At 43.8% G+C, this 16,782-nt stretch overlaps 1 protein-coding gene across 3 annotated transcripts in view; it reads left to right on the forward strand.

Moving 5' to 3' along the window:
• The window catches only part of OTUD3 (OTU deubiquitinase 3), a 30,275-nt gene that overhangs the window by 8,336 nt on the left and 5,157 nt on the right, over positions 1–16,782 (forward strand). For 2 of the 3 annotated variants that reach the window (XM_039228995.1, XM_039228997.1), the window contains exons 3-7: positions 3,632–3,744; positions 8,137–8,259; positions 13,276–13,407; positions 13,884–13,980; positions 15,796–15,995. In XM_039228995.1, coding sequence (XP_039084926.1) covers positions 3,632–3,744; positions 8,137–8,259; positions 13,276–13,407; positions 13,884–13,980; positions 15,796–15,995 — 665 coding nt within the window. The remainder of the gene's footprint in view (positions 1–3,631; positions 3,745–8,136; positions 8,260–13,275; positions 13,408–13,883; positions 13,981–15,795; positions 15,996–16,782) is intronic. The other variant, XM_039228996.1, reaches the window with a different exon arrangement.

Below are 16,782 nucleotides of genomic sequence, written 5' to 3' on the forward strand. Positions count from 1 at the left end.
GTAGACTGATCTTATTTTTAAAAGGTGTATACACACACACACACACACACACACGGAAAAGTGGACAGAGACTAATATTTATGGCTGTTGATGCTTGGTTCCAGTTATTTTTTAGAACCCACTCACTTTCGATAGCTTCTATTAAGGAAAGATAACAATAACGCCTAATTTATAGGGTTTTTGTGCAGATTAAATTAAATCATACAGTTAAAATAAGTTTTAATAAATGTCAGCTATCTGGGGATGGTGGGACTATGACTGTTTTAAATGATCTTCTGCATATTTTTCTGATTTTTTAATGACCATGTATTGCTTTTATAATCAGAAAAAGCAATAGTCACTTTAGTTTCTCATCAAAAACCCAAACATTTCTTTGAGGCAAGTTAGTGATTTATTTACTTATTTAAAAAATTTTTAAATATTTATTTTTGAGAGAGAGAGGGCACACGAGCAGCGGTAGGGCAGAGAGAGAGGGAGACACAGGCTCTGAGCTGTCAGCACAGAGCCCGACATGGGGCTCAAACTCATGAACCGTGAAATCATGAGCTGAGCCAAAGTTGGACGCTTAACTGACCAAGCCACCCAGGTGCCCCTACAAGTTAGTTATTTAAATTAGTTCTTAATATGCTCAAATCTAGTAGGAAAGTACATATGAGCTTTTAAACTTTAACAATCTATTAAAGCAGGGGTTGATAACATTTGTATTTTACAACTAACATTTTCATCACACAGTCAAGAGTCTTATCTGTCCCTTACGAGGAGATAGAATTGTTCTGTGTTTTAGAGACTAACTCTGGAAACCATGTCCAGAGAGGATGGGAGAGAGACTGGGGAGGAGGGTGAGTTGGAAGGCTCTCCGCATTGGCCCAATGGAAGCATGAGAGGATCTCCCCCAAGGCCACTACTGGGGACAATGAGTAGGGTCCAGACCAAGACACAGCTTGGCAGTGTGCCTGACAGATCTCATTGGAGGTGGGGAGGAGGGGAGAGGAGGAGACCGAGGTGATTCTGGAGTTTCTGCCCTGGGAATGGCTAGGTAGCTGGATCCTTAGAGGATGGCAGGGGGAAGACCTTTGAGAGGGAAGCTATCCATGACCCCAAAGCCTTTCTCATTTCTCACGAGGGAAGGGCTCCTTCACGAGGCAGCAACAGCAAAAGAGACACAGTAGCAGAACCCCCCGCCCCCAGCCCCGCATGGCTGGTCTGTACGAGTGACTGCGTTCTGACAGTTCCTCTCCCTGGCTCACCTCTGTCTAGCAGATGCCAGTTTACCAGACGGTCACCTGTTTACAAGTGTGGGTTCATGGAGCAACTTTTGTAGTTGAGTGCTGTATAAAATGCCTTGTGTCATTGGTCCAATTTAAAGAGAATTTTTTCTGAAGAGCGGCTTTAGTGTGTAAACTCAAAATTCCACTCTGAATACCTTCAGCGAAGGTCACACGGTAGATTTGGGTGGGGGGTGGCAGGACAAGGAACTCAGACCTTCGGTCACCAGTGTGACAGTCACTGTGGATGTACAATGGGAAGGTGTTTTTTTTTGAAATGCCACTGTGTTTGCCTGATGGTTGGTCGGTGTTGTGGAAGGATCTGACATCGCAGGAGTTGAGAGGTGGCTCTGACTGGCGCAGCAGAGGAGAGGACGCTAGAAGCCTGCGCTTGCCAGTTGCACGTCGGTTGAAGACTATACTTACAGTTACGTGTTTTTAATGCCTGTCTACCTTTTTATACTCGAGATTGTGGAGGGACAAGGACGTGTCTGTCCCCCACTTGCTAGGCACTCACAAGATACTTGTTAAGTGAGTAAGTGAATGGTTTCCTTAACTCTTTAGGGCCTGGTTGCCCTGATGTGTGGCTGTATTTTTTAGGATTATTCCTTTCCTTTAGACTCTGGCTTCTCCAACTATACGGAGACCCTCTCTCCCTCTCTCTCCATACCCAGTCATTCACTGCTACCCCTCAGTGTCTTTTTCTCTCTCACCTCTTCTGCCTCATAAAATCAAGCCTCTGTGGCCTTTTGCCTAGATTTCTTCGATATTCTTTGGACTGATTTCATCGCCTCTTGACCCCTTGAGTTTGTTTTCCACGTTGCAGCCAGGGTGGTGATCTAAATGTACATCTAATACATCTTCCATCATCTAAAACCTGGTGGCAGCTCCCCACGGACCTCCAGATGAAGTCTAAACTCCTCAGCTTTTATTTCTCTACCCTTGTCTCTTGCTGTTGCTGCTGTGTCTTCTGCTCCCCCCAGTCCCCTGTGCGTCGCCACTCAGTAGTGTAAGTTCCTGCCGCGAAAGCTCAACCTCCCTCTCTTTCTCTCTTTCTCTGTCGCCCGCCCCTGCTGGGAACATCATCTGTTCTTCTTCTGTCTCCTGCTTGGTCCTTGGGAGCCGGTGCAGTTGTGTCAGCTGAGAAGTTTACCTGATACCCTTACCTCCCCCTCCCGCTGCCAGGCTGGCTTGAGGTCCTGATCTGGAGTTAGCCCAGTGGCAGAGTTTGAGGGCACAGTCTTCTGCAAGATACCAACTGCAAATCTGGGGTTTCCAAAAGCCACTCAGAGGTTCGATAGTTTGTTAGAAAGACTCAGAGAACTCTGTGAAGGCCGTTATACTCACAGTTACAGTTTATCATAAAGAAGGGATACAGATCAAGATTAGCCAAGGGGTAGAGTCTGAGAAGGTTACACAGTCAGAATATTGCCCACCAGGGAGCTCACATACACTTCTGTGATTGGATTATTGGGGCTTCATTATGTAGATATTATTGACTGATGGCCTGAGTCTCCAGCTCTCAGTCCCCCAGGTCTTCCTGATATCACATGGCCAGAGAGGCCCACCATGCGTCACCTCATGAGCATAAACTGTCAAGTGTGGCTGAGGGGCCCATCATCTTGCCCTTGGGACATTTCAAGGGGTTAGAGGCTTATTACCCAGGAGCCAGGGACAAAGGCCAGACCTCTCTGGTAAGGCCAGATTCTGTCCTATACATCCCTTTCCTGCAGCACTTCTGCAGTGGCGCCTCTTTCCTTGTTGCCTGCCCCCCACTGGTGGTAGACTCCTGGAGCTCAGATTGTGACAGGCTGCGTAACGCCGTGGCCAAGAGCCAGGTCTTAGATTCAGACTGCCTGGGATGAAATCTTGGCTCTGCTGTGACCTGGCTCTGTGACCTTGCGCACAGTTATAAGCTACTCTAAGCCTTGGTTTCCTCATCTAGAAGGTGACGTGCGGAGGATATCTCTTTGAGAGAGTTTTGAGGATTACAAGTAATAATCCAGACATGAGTGGAGGAGCCGTGCTTACCACATCATAAGCACTCATTAATGCAGACTTAAGATTACTCTGGTTATTGTTCCATTTCCAGTGTCCTTCAGAGTTAGGGATATAGGAAGCATTCAGTAAGTATTTATGGAGGAAGAAAGGAATCCTTTCTTTATGAATGTCCAGTACTCTTCTGAGTAGCAGTTGATGTACTACTGTCCAGCCGGCTGAATTCCTAGATTCTGACAAAGCTAATGGACTTCTCAGCCGTATACTTTGTCCCTTACCATTTGGAACTAAATAAATAGCGAAGCATGTTTGCATTTGGATTTTTCCATCATAAAGACTTCATTTTTCTTTCTCCTGTTTCTATGCAGTGGCCAGTTTGGCAAAGCCTGGCACATTTGCTGGCAATGACGCAATTGTAGCCTTTGCAAGAAATCATCAGTTGAATGTGGTGATTCATCAACTTAATGCCCCTTTGTGGCAGGTAGGTCACCTACTGAGGGATTTATCTTAAACTCTTATTGATAAATTAGCTTTGGGGGTGTCCTGAGATTGTGCAGCAGGGTCCCTTGGACTGCAGGCTTAACCAAAGGTGGGAAGCTGCTGGTGGCTTGGACTTCAGCCCCGGGCCATGTACAAATGGAGTCTGAAGTAGAATTCAGAGACCTTTAAGATGTTATTGAGCAAGGTGATGGGGATGCAGGAGGGCACATGTTGTGATCAGCACCAGGTATCGTACCAAAGTGTTGAATCACTAAGTTGTACACCTGAAGCTAATAATACACTGTATGTTAACTAACTGGAATTTGAATTAAAACTAAACTAAATAAATATAAGTGTGTGTGTGTGTGTGTGTGTGAGAGAGAGAGAGAGAGAGAAAGAGAGAGAGAGAGAGGTACTTGTATGTAATTCAACAGTCAGTTAACTGGGGAGTTTGAGGGTGGAGAGCCTAACGTGGAAATACTGTAGATAACTCTGTTAAAAATATTGACATGGAGGCCTAACTTAGCACATACACGTTCTGGTTTGAAGGATGCCTGTTCCACGTGTATGTTTTGTTTTTTAGGTGGAGGGAAACAAAAACCAAATGCACGTAATAAGCATCGCTAACAGTGTTCTGAACAACAGAATCTGTTTCATGGCCTAGGACGTCAGCCTCTGTTTCTGGGCTCTGCTCAGCTATACGTAATGGTTTTAATAGTTTTTCTACAGCAAATAAGACTTTATGACAAACGTTCGATATGGCCTCCCAGCCCCTGTTGTGAGTGCCCATCCATTCAACTGTTTCCATTCCTCTTTACCTTTGGTGTCCTAAATGAGCCTCATCTCCCCCAAACAGTCCATCGGACCGGACATTCTGGAGCATGGAAGGTCACAGGTCAGGGGGAAAGTGTCTCCAGGCCACCCCCCGTGTGCTTGCTGCTTGCATTCAGACCACTCCTTTCACTTTGCGGCTCAGCTCCTGAAGACTGTGCCTAGGACCTCTGTCAGTCCTCCTGCCCACCACTCCCCCATTTCTCGTTTTGGTTTTTGTTTTTTTTTTTTTTTAATTAGCTGAAACCTGTTAATCATAGAAAAATGTGAAAATTCAGAAAAGCCCATAAAGGCAAAAATCGCCCAGGGTCACGTTATCCAGAGATGATTACTGTTACCATTTTAGTGTGTGTCCCTAGCATTCACATGTACTTGTAGCTGAAAACATTCATGCCCAACTGAGAAGATATGTGCCACCATGGTTTTAAACATAGTTTAAACACCCCTATAAAAAGTTTAAAAATAAGTAAAATAAAATAACAATAAAAAGCACCTCTGCTCATGTAGTCCTGCCCACATGTGCGTATACACACACTTATGCATCCCTGTATGTTCTTGGCCTCATAAAGGCAATGGCGACTTTTATTTCTCATTTTTTTCATAGACCACCTGCACGCATATATTCTTTTGTAAGCGCTTATTTCTAGCCATCGCTCACTAAAAATAAAGTCTATAGAGATACAATTATGGCTAGTGGAATTCACCCTTCTCTAGTGTGTATGTCCATGTGTTTTGACAGACGTAGTCCTGTAAGTACCACTGTCAACATACAGGTCCTTTCCCCCAGCCTAAAAAGTCTCTCCCTGCCCCTTTGTGGTCACCCGTTCCCTCTCCCCATTCCTTGCTTCCTGCAGCCACCAATCTGTCTCTCATAGTTTTGCCTTTCCAGAACATCGTATCAGTAGAAACAGATAGTCTTTTGTGTCTGTCTCTGTAATGAATTTTAATAAAATTGTATTACAACAAAGTAAATTAGATACTCCATGGGCTGGCGCAGGATACAGTGAGCAGGAGGGAGCCGGTGACTGTGTGTGTCGTTTTGGGGGCAGTGTTGTCAGATGTGCTGACCCCAGGGAACGCTCTCATATTTTGTGAGACTCACTCTTTCTAGGGATGGTCTTTGAGCCAAGAATACTGGTTTTGGCCTTCGGTGTCCCAAGTTTTGGTCATGAAAGTTTTACTGTTTAGCAGAAGTCATCGAAATCATTTGAACATACAGCATAATGACCCTCTTCTTGAAGAAAACACTCTGTGCCGACTTGGGAACCACAGCTGCCTCTCCCTCCATCGATAACTGGTTTTGAAAGTTTTGAAATGATCTAGGTGGTTGTAGCAGGTAATTTACATAGTTAAAATTTTATTTCCAAATATATTTTTGTAGTGTTCTTTTTCATGGATTGCTAAACATTGAAAGTATATATATATATATATATATATATTTTTTTTTTTTTTTTTTTTTTTGAGAGAGAGGTGGGGGTGGTAGGCAGAGAGTGTGCATGTGAGCGGGGGAGAGGGATAGAGGGGAGAGAAAGAGAATCTTAGGCAGGCTCCACGTTCAGCAAGGAGCTGATGCAGGGCTTGAACTCATGAACCATGAGGTCATGACCTGAGCTGAAATCAAGAGTCGGACGCTTAGGGTGCTTGGGTGGCTCAGCCGGTTGAGTGTCCGACTCTCGATTTCAACTCAGGTCATGATCTCATAGTTCGTGAGCTCGAGCCGCACGTTGGGCTTGCTGCTGTCAGCGCAGAGCCTACTTCATATCTTGTGTCCCCCTCCCCCTCTGCCCCTCCCCCACTCGTGCTCTCTATCTCAAAAAATAAAACATAAAACAAAAAAAAAAAGTCAGATGCCTAACCAACTGAGCCACCCAGGCGCCCCGAAACTATATGTTTTTAAAATGAATATATCTGCTGTGTAATGGAGCAGCTGTGTGCTGGATCCCCCCGTCTTCCCACTCCCCAGCGAGGCATCTTCTAACATTTAAGAATTGAAACTGCTCCAGTAGCTACTGTGTTGGTTAAGAGCTCTTGCGTGAATAACAAGTAGGCTTGCACTCACAGCATGGAGGTGCTGAGGCCTGCGTTTTTTCCTGGTCACAAAAGGAGCATGTGCTTCTGTGGGCAATACAGACATGTGTAGCCTAGAAAGCGAAAGTCGTCTGTAATCTCTTTACCCATGAACGTCGCTGTTAACAATTTGGTGACTATTCCCAGTATGTTTTTTCATTCATAATGTGTATATAGCGCTGTTATTTAAGTACGTACGTGCCTTAGGGAAAATGTTATTCAAAGATTCTAATCAACTAGTTTCCTTCCACAGTACTCTTCCTCAGAGATAAATGGTACCCGCTCTATTTTTTTATGTGTCAAAACCAGACTCTGTACTTTGAGACCTAGGTGTTCTCGCTGGAGGAGGTTTCCGTGGTTCTGACCTAGACTTGTTTAGTTCTGCTTGTTTCATGGCTTTGGCTGTGTTTTTAGAGCACACATACCGTTTAAATTAATGGTAGTATTTTACTACCTACGACTTTCAGTAAAAGCAAGAAGGAGGTGCTGATGTTTGGGGTTTTATCAAAGAAACAGTTACTGGGCTCTTTAGGGGACAGATTCAGAAAGACCTCAGAGTTTCAGCGGAGGTGGGGGCCCTCTGGGGGCATGCCTGGGCTGGGCTGTCCGCCTCTTCTTGTCGGGCTGTGCGCCATGGGTACGTTCACACAGACTGCCTGGGGAGTAATTCCTTCAGGGTTGTGTGCCGTGGTAGTACTGCTGCTCTGTATGTAATTTTGTTTTGACGTTGATATGAGTGGGAGATTTTTGAGCTTGTTCCTGTTAATGTTTCTTAGCATGTGGTTGATGGAAGCTGCTATTTTTGTTTGAATGATGGGTGGATTTACCGTGAAGCCAATAAAACCCAAGTGTCAGGTCCCTCGTTTTTATGGTCCCCTTTCAAGGTCTTGGGAGGAGTTCTAGCAATTTAATATTTGTAGTTTTGTATTTTCTCAAAGAGAGCCCCAAGCTGTTGGAGCTTCGAGCTCAACAAATCTGCATCTGCTCCCAGGCCTTCCATCCGGGAAAGGGCGTGTGCATTTGAGGGGCTGATGGGTGCAGACGCCCCTGAAGCTTAAGCCTATTTAATTTCATTGTAAATTTGCCCCTGGCTTTTCAGTGTGTGTTTTCATATGGATTTTTTTTCTGTATAGTTACATATTAATTAAGTGCATCAAAGCATACTTACATGGGCACCTGGGTGGAAGAAAGAGAATTGAGAAATTGTCTAAGCATTTTTTTTTTTTTTTAAGAGAAAGTCTTTATTTTTTCCCCACACAGTAAATCAGAGGCTAAAAACACAGGGCGCGCTGTCCAGGAGCATAGCACCGAATCCCTCGCAGTCAGATACCCGCTCTTCCGCTCTGGCTCCCTGGCACACCCCAGGCCTACCCTGAGTGTGTCTGCAGGGAACCTGTGGGCTGGCCTTCCTGGACAGTCCCGGTGGTGTTTCTCTCCCGCAGATGACACCATCCACCTCCTCGCTGGCATCTCTGTCCCCTTGTTTTGCCTGCAGATTCGTGGCACAGAGAAGAGCAGCGTGCGGGAGCTGCACATCGCGTATCGGTGCGGAGAGCACTACGACAGCGTGCGGAGGCTCAACGACAACTCGGAAGCGCCCGCTCACCTCCAGACTGATGTGAGTGAGGCCTCTGTCTTCTGTGTGCTCAGCCCCGGGGGAATCCTGCAGCTAAAAACCGGGGACGTTCTATGGAAAGTTGTCTCTAAGAATCTGTGGGCTTGATTAAAAAGAATTTAATTTTTAGCTCCAGGGAGATTGATAGATAAAATGACTGGTAGTTCTTATCCTTCCCTAGTAGATTTTGATAGCTATGACTGCATGAATAGAATTTATATAAAGTTCTCAAATTACTTTTATGTCTTAAAATTAACCCATGCTGGGGGCACCTGGGTGTCTCAGTTGGTTAAGTGTCCGACTTCGGCTCAGGCCATGGTCTCATGATTTGTGAGTTCGAGGCCCGCATCGGGCTCTCTGCTCTCAGTGCAGAACCTGCTTTGGATCCTCTGTCCCCTTCTGTCTCTGCCCCTCCCCTGCTCGTTCTCTCTCTCTCTCTTTCTCTCTCTGTGTCAAAAATAAAAACAAAACTTGAAAAGAATTCATCCATGGTTCGTATCTGAAGTTTGAAAAGTATAGAAAAAGTGAAGAAAATAAAAAGTACACAGTGTCACCCACATGGGCACAATGTTTGTTACTGTTTTGGTGTTTTAGATATAGCTGGGTTTCCTTTCCTGCTTTGTTCAGTTAACATTATTTCATGAGGCTTTTCTCACGTCATTACGTGCTTTCTTTTTAATTTAAAAAAATAAAGTGAAATTGCTCTTCCAGCGTTGTTCCCCTGCCTGAACGCAACCCATCTTATCTGTAGGTCATAAAATCTCTGGATGTATTTTCCCCATCAAGCAAACGTGTGTGCGTGTGCACATATTTCGCTTTTGCGCCCCTTACATGCTTGCTGCCCCTGACTGTAGCATCCTGCACAGACCATTGTGTGCCGTGCTTTTCAAATCTAACATATCTCAGAGTTTCACTCCTGGCAGCGCCTGAGGCGCTGTCTCAACTGTATTAAATGGCATGGCCGTGTGGCATTCCGTTGCGTGGATGCCCCGTCGCCTGCTTGCCCAGTCCCTTGGGTGGACTCGCAGATGGTTTTTACACCTTTGCTTTTAGAAGCCACATGTGGAGCCTTATATATACATCTTTTCACACTTGCATAAGTGCATCTGTGGGATAAACTCCTAGAAGGTCCTCACGGCGTCAGAGGACGTGTGCATGGATAGTTGTGACAGGTCTGCGCAGGCATCCCCAGTTTACACTCCCGCTCTCCGTGTGCGTCTCCTGCGTCTTTGCCAGCAGTGTGTCGTCACGTTTCCGAATCTTTGTCTGTGCCGTGGAAAAGATTGTCGTCTTCAAGTGTTAATTTGTGCTTCTCTTATTAGTGAGCTCATGCATCTTTCACGGGGTTTACGACCTATTTGTATTTCCTTTTTTTGTGAACTGTATTCCTTTTCTTTGCCCATTTTTTTCCCTATTCAGTTTTTTTTTTCTTCAGTGATTTTTAGGAGCCTTTATAAATTAGGGATTTTAGTCCCGTGAGTTGCCAGTATTTTTTTCACAGTCTGTCATTTGTCTTTTTATTTTATCCCCACTAGTCTTTGCAGTGATGGAGTTTTAGATTTTTATGAGGTTAAAACCTTTATCAAGGTTTTTTTTTTTAACATGCCTTCTGGGTTTGGGGGTCCTAATTAGAAATGTCTTTCCTACTCTGAGGTTAAAAAGAACTCTCCCATAGTTTATTTTAGTACTTTTGTGGTTTCATAACTCTCTCTTTGGAATTTATATTCATATAAGTGTGTGAAGGTGTAGATCCAACTTTATGTTTTCCCTTGTGGTTCCCTAATTGTACCCAAACCATTTATTTACTATATATCTTTTCCTCACTGACTTAAAGCACCCCTTTTCTCATCTATGAAATTCCCATATGTAGTTGGGTCTATTTCTGCATGTTGATTCTATTTCACTGTTTTTTCTGTTCATGTGTGTGTTGTTGTGATTAAGAGCATATTTTAAAATCTGGTAGAATTTTTCACTTATTTTCTTTCTTTATAATTTCTGCATATTCTTTTTTTGTTTTATATTTGAATATTAGAATAAGGTTGTCATGTTAGAAAGAAGTCCTGTTGCCTTCGTTTTCATTGGGCTCTCATTAATAGATTAAGTTCAGGAAAATGGACATCTTCATGGTGTTGAATCTTTCTAGCCAAGAAACTGATAAGCTTTTTGTTTAACTGACTTTTTTGGTGACCCCTACAGGGGCATTTCCTTTCTGGATCTTGCCCATTTTTTGCTGAGTTTTTACTTAGGTCTTCTGTGCTTTTTTTGTTCTATTGTAAGGAGAGGATCTCTCTCTTCTTTGTATTTCCTAGCTGGTTATCGTTTGTATATATGAGAGGTGTTAATCAAATGGTAGTTATGTGCACACCCAGCTGTCCTGCGGAATCCTGTCCTTTTTAAAAATTCAGGTAAAATTCACATAACATAAAATTAACTGTTTTAAAGTGTACAATTCAGTGCCGCTGAGTACCCCACAAAGCGGTGTAAGCCCCCTCCGCCATCAAGGTCCCAGACATTTCCCTCCCCAAAAGAGGAAACCGCATGGCCATTAAGCAGTCACTCCGCTGTCCCTTCCTCCCTCAGCCATTGCCAGTCTGCCTCATGTTGTTGTGGGTTCACTGGCTCTGGACATTTTATATAAATTGGATCTTACAGCGTATAGCCCTTTTGTGTGGGGCTCCTGTCATGTAGCATCATGTTTTCAAGGTTTGTCCACGTTAGTGTGTGTCAGTTATTTTCTTTTTAAGGCTGAGTCATATCCTGTCCTGCTGTTAGGTCCCATTCATGTATCCCTTCATCTGCTGACCGTCATTTGGGTTATTTTGACTTTTGGCTATTGTGAATAGTGCTGCTGTGAATATTTGTGATTGTATTTGAGTACGTGTTTTCAGGCTTTGGGATACATAGCTAGCTGTAAAATCGCTGGGTCATGTGTGTAACTTCTTGAGGAACTGCCATGCTGTTTTCCCTGGCAGCGGGGCCGTTTTACAATCCCACCAGTGAGGTTTTCAGGGTTCCACTTTCTCCACATTCTGATCAACACTTGCTATTTTTTTCTTTCTTTTCTCTTTAAAAAATTTTTTTTAAGTTTATTTATTTATTTATTTATTTATAATTTTTTTTAAATGTTTTATTTATTTCTTAGGGGAGAGAGAGAGAGAGACAGCGTGAGCAGGGGAGGGTCAGAGAGAGAGGGAGTCACAGACTGAAACAGGCTCCAGGCTCTGAGCTGGCAGTCAGCACAGAGCCTGATGCAGGGCTCGAACCCGTGAACCGCGAGATCATGACCTAAGTGAAAGTTGGACGCTTAACCGACTAAGCCACCCAGGCGCCCCATTTAGTTTATTTATTTTTGAGAGAGAGAGAGTGTGTGAGCAAGGGAGGGGCAGAGAGGGAGGGAGACAGAATTAGAAGCAGGCTCCAGGCTCTGAGCTGTTCGCACAGAGCCCTATGCAGGACTCAAACCCACGAACCGCAAATTCATGACCTGAGCCGAAGTCAGACACTTAACTCCACTGAGCCACCCAAGCGCCCCTCCCTGATTCTTCCTTTTTTAAAACAATGGCCATACTACTAGGTGTGTAGTGCTCTCTCCTGGCTTTGATCCCCATTTCTCAAATGGCTAATGATGTTGAACATCTTTTCACATATTTGTTGGTCATCCATATGTCTTTGGAGAAATGTCTGCTCAGGTCCTTTGCCCATGTTTTAATTGTGATATTTGTGTTTTGGTTGTTGAATTATAGGAGTTCTTTATATATTCCGGATACTAGATTCTTATAAATAATGAGTTGCCAGAATTCTTCTTGTTTGTGGTAGATTTTGGTCGATTCTTTTTTTTTTAAGGTATAGAATTATATTATCTGCAAATAAGGATAGTCTTTCTTATTCCTTTTCAGTTTTATACTTCTATTTTTTTGGGGTGGGGGGACTAATTGCATCTGCTCTTCCAAAACATTGTTAAATAATAGTGATAGTGAAAATCTTTGTGTTCCTTACTTTAATGGAAATTAATCATCGTACAGACTTACCCTGGTTATTTAACCATACCCACACTGTTACTTAACAACCCACAAACCCTGGGTTGTTTCCAGTTATTCACTGTTCGTAGCACTGTGGTGAGCACAGTGCTTAAATCCTTAAATCCTTACTATAGTTGACATTATTTGACATTATTTCCTTTGGATAAATTTCAAAGACTTGATGCACAGTACCAAGTTGTTCGGGTATAATTTTATAATAGGTCGCTTTTTATTTTAAGGAAGGTACTATACACCGTGGGATTCTCTTTCTACTTTTACATGCAAACAAGTAGAAATTTGTCCTTCCCTATTTCTCATCTCTCTGTGTTAATAGGAAGCAAAGAGAGAAGGCGATTGAGCAGCCACAGAGCCATGATTTTAGCTTTTCTGAAATAAGCTTCGGTCATCAAAGCCTTGTGGATACCAAGTGAACTGCTCTTTGTGTTTTTAGAATTTGCGGCAGGTTCCCTGGAATGGGGTGGTGTGTACCTGGGTAGGTGAGGTTAGATGAGTTGTGCTCCCCTATGACCGCAGCCAGGACAGGAACTTCACACCAGCACTTGTTGGTGATCAGATAGGGCTGAGGGACGCGGATAAGAGATTTCGTCTCTTCCAACTTGTCCTGCTGCAGAGGCTCATCGGGTGAACTTGTGTTACTAGGCTCCTGGCTCGGGAAATGGACAGACACATGTGTGCTCTTCGAGTCGGCAGTCCTTGCTGGAATGTTGGTATCCAGAAACTACGTAGGAGCTCTAATGCCATTCGTACTGAACCCCTTATCTCGGGCCTTTCTCTTTCACACTTCTCTTGTGGTCTGGAATCTCAGCGTCTGGATGAAATTGAGCCTCGTCATTGCCATTCCCCTAAGATTGTTTCTGGGATCTGTACCTCATAAGTATTTATTAGGTTGAGTTTTGAGATTCGAGTGTCTTCCTACATTGAAGATTCTGAACATAATTTGTTAATGCTCCATGATTGTTACTCTTTTTATTTCCTTTAGTTTCAGATGCTCCATCAAGATGAATCAAATAAAAGGGAAAAGATCAAGACAAAGGGTGTTGACTTTGAAGAGGACCTGAGAGATGAAGTAGAAGATGCTGTCCAGAAAGTCTGCAATGCCACCGGATGTTCAGTCAGTGTTTCTGTCCTGCAGTAGAAATGACGAATAACCAGGCCTTGCCGGGCCTGGTTTACCTGCTAGTTTTGTAGTGCTGACATCTGCGGGGCCAAAATAGGTTCATGATGCTTGTGGCTTGATTAGCTTGAGTGCTAAGCCTTAGTTTGAGTGCAAAGAGCTGTTTATTCATTTTTCTCTTGTTTGCTACCTTTTACCCAGTACTACTCAAAATCCCTAGAAGTATGTGGATTTTTTTCCCCCTCTGACTAGTGTTTACACTAGTAAAAGTGCAGTTTTATAAAAGAATTCATTTATATTAAAGGGTTATTTCAGGTGACCAGCCGTATTGAAAATTAAGACCTTTCCTAGATGGAAAAGGTCTTCAGACCATGGCTCCATTCTCACTGTTACATCTTTTTGTGCAGTCGTTGAAGTACAGGTCGCCGGAAGAACATACCCAGTCCTGAAGTGTTCCTTTGTTTCTTGGATAGGATTTTAACTTGATAGTCCAGAACCTGGAAGCTGAAAATTATAATATTGAATCTGCAATAATTGCCATGCTTCAGATGAACCAGGGGAAACGAAATAGTAAGTCCTCGATTGATATTTATGAGCTTTCAAGCTGGTTACCTTGGTGATTTTTCAAACATTTCATTGTAATCAAGTCACAGGTGGTAATTACACTGTCATTTGTTTGCTCACCAGCAGTTGTTTGTTGAGCACTTTGTACGTACGGGCATCATTTACTAGGTCCTAGCCCGTCATCAGGGAGAAGGTAATCTGGGGTCCAGGCAGGGGTGGGGGTGAGACATAAGTAAACAGATATAAGAAACAGATTGGGGTGGTGGAGGTGCGGGGCCCTGGGGGAATGCGTGAAAAGGTCACTTAATCCAGTCGCAGTGGGATGCACAGAGTCAGGAAGACTGTATTCTTATCGAAAGAAGAATCCCTTATGAAACCAAAATGATAACTGAAGTAGAGTGGAGAGAAGAGTTACTTATTTTTCTTTATTTATTTTTAATTTTGTAAATATTTATTTTTGGTATTTTTATGTAACTAATTTTTTTAAATTTACATCCAAGTTAGCATTAATGCAACAGTGATTTTAGGAGTAGATTCCTTATCTGATGGAAATTTTAGATTACTACCATCTATTAATGGGTGAGAATTCAGAATTTTCTTTACTTGAACTGGGTTTAATTCTGTGACTCAGAAGAAGGAAAAAGGGATGTGGAGTCTTACCGTTTTTTCACGTTAATTACTTAATATGATTTCAATGCATATTGCCAGGCCTGTGCCCAGATACTGTTGCTGGCAGCATAGCCTTCTATGTGATTGGATATTTTATCATCCTCTTTATATATTTGCTGTGCTGTCTTAGAAAGCTGTGAGCTGGGGCGCCTGAGTGGCTCAGGTTGAGCAGCCGACTTCGGCTCAGGTCATGATCTCACGGTTCGTGGGTTCAGGCCCCATGCCGGGCTCTGTGGTGACAGCTCCGAGCCTGGAGCCTGCTTCAGTTCTGTGTCTCCCTCTCTCTCTGCCCCTCCCCTGCTCATGCTCTGTCTCTTAAAAATAAAAATAAACATTAAAAATTAGAAAAGAAAAGAATTAGAAAAAAAAGAAAGCTGTGAGTAACTTGGTTTTGCGATGTTAAAACAGTTGTGCACAGTTCTTCTGCGTCCAGTGTGGTGTATACTTAATACATATGGCTGAGACGAAGGAATTAAAGTTTAGATTTTATTTAACTTCAATGAATTTTCATTTATTTTATCTTTTAAGTTTTTTTTTAAAGTTTATTTTGTTTATTTTGAAATAGAGTGACACAGCAAGCAGGGGAGGGGCAGAGAGAGAGGGAGAGGGAGAGAGAATCCCAAGCAGGCTCCGTGTGTCAGCATGGAGCCCGTACGTGAGGCTGAACCCATGAACTGTGAGATCATGACCTGAGCAAAAATCAAGAGTCGGATGCTTAACCGACCGAGCCACCCAGGTGCCCCTAACTAATTTTAATTTAAATGGCTACAGGTGGCTGGTGACTGCTGTATTGGACAGCACAGGTGTAGAGCCTGTTTCCTTTCTGGTTTTGGGGTGCCAATGAAAGCTTTCTCCCTAGAAATACATGTTAAAAAGTGGCTTAATCTAATAAAACACTCTGCGGGTGAGAAGCCGATGATAAGGCTGGTCAGCAGGTTATTTTTAAATTTATCTTCCAAATGTTACCAATTATTTCCCGCGTCCTCCCCCCCCCCCCCCCCCCCCCCCCGTATTCCCCATTGTATTGACTTGATGTTAGAATTTTGCTTCAAGGCAACTTGCTGTCCACACGCAGGTAATTTTGGAGTTGTTTAACAGTGTACATTGTTAATGTGTTGTGTAACTATCTCAGGTTCTCGATTTTAATAAAAGGTCTGTCTTTGGAAGATGCAGAGGAGAACCTGGAGTGCAGCGGCCGAGTGCCCCAGCCATGTGGCCCTCTGTGGCAGGAGGGTGGCAGCGGCACGAGAATCTTTGGAAACCAGAGCTTGACTGAAGGCAGGACTGAAAACAATAAGGAGCGGGCCAGCCCGAGCGAAGAAAATAAAGCAAATAGAAACCAACTCCCTAAGGTATGAAAGATGGGGCTGCCTGGGCAGATGGAGGGCTGTGGCTCACTGGCAGCGCCAGGGGCTGGGAGCTCATTTTAGTGCTCTCTTTTGATTTTTAAAAAGTAGTATTACAGAAAACGGGTGGGTGCATGAGGGTATATCAAGAAGCAGGATGGGGACCTTGCTTGTCCGGTTTGGAATGTGTGGTGGTTAGGGGTGTACCCTGGAGTCCTGCTCTGGGCGCGCCCCCGCGGCCTGCCTTCCCTGCCCGGCGCCGCCATGCCGGCGTGCTGCCGTGGGGCCCACGGCGTGAGATCCCGTAACTGCCGTCATCTTCACTGGAAAACTCTGTAGAAATCTTTGTATTTTGCGTGTGTGCGTGTGTTCCCCGAAGAGGATCACACAGGTTAAAGGGTATGGATGTTTGAATGTTTTTAAGGGTTTTTGATGAATTATCAAATGCTTCCCAAAAGGGTTGTACGTCTCGCTCCCTGCCCCTGATGCCTGCAAGTAGTACACGGCACCATTTTTTACTGAATTTGGAATTTATATTAAAGACTTCCACCGTGCGGTTCTGAGCTCAAAACACAACATGATGTGAAAAGCCACAGGCAGAGGTAACAATGCTCTAAGCTTCTGGGGATTCTGTGAGGATGCCCCGGGGCATTAAATTATGTAGAGAAAGGTATCCTGTGGCGTGTTTGAGCACTAGCCCTTGCAGGGACTAGGGTTACTGTTTCTTAGGTCGCTTTGAATTGGATTAGGCGGAGAATGGAATTGATTTCATGTGCGGGCTCAGCGAGGGGAT

This window comes from Hyaena hyaena, unplaced genomic scaffold, assembly GCF_003009895.1.
Source record: "Hyaena hyaena isolate Hyena2069 unplaced genomic scaffold, ASM300989v1 scaffold_35, whole genome shotgun sequence".
NCBI lineage: Eukaryota > Metazoa > Chordata > Mammalia > Carnivora > Hyaenidae > Hyaena > Hyaena hyaena.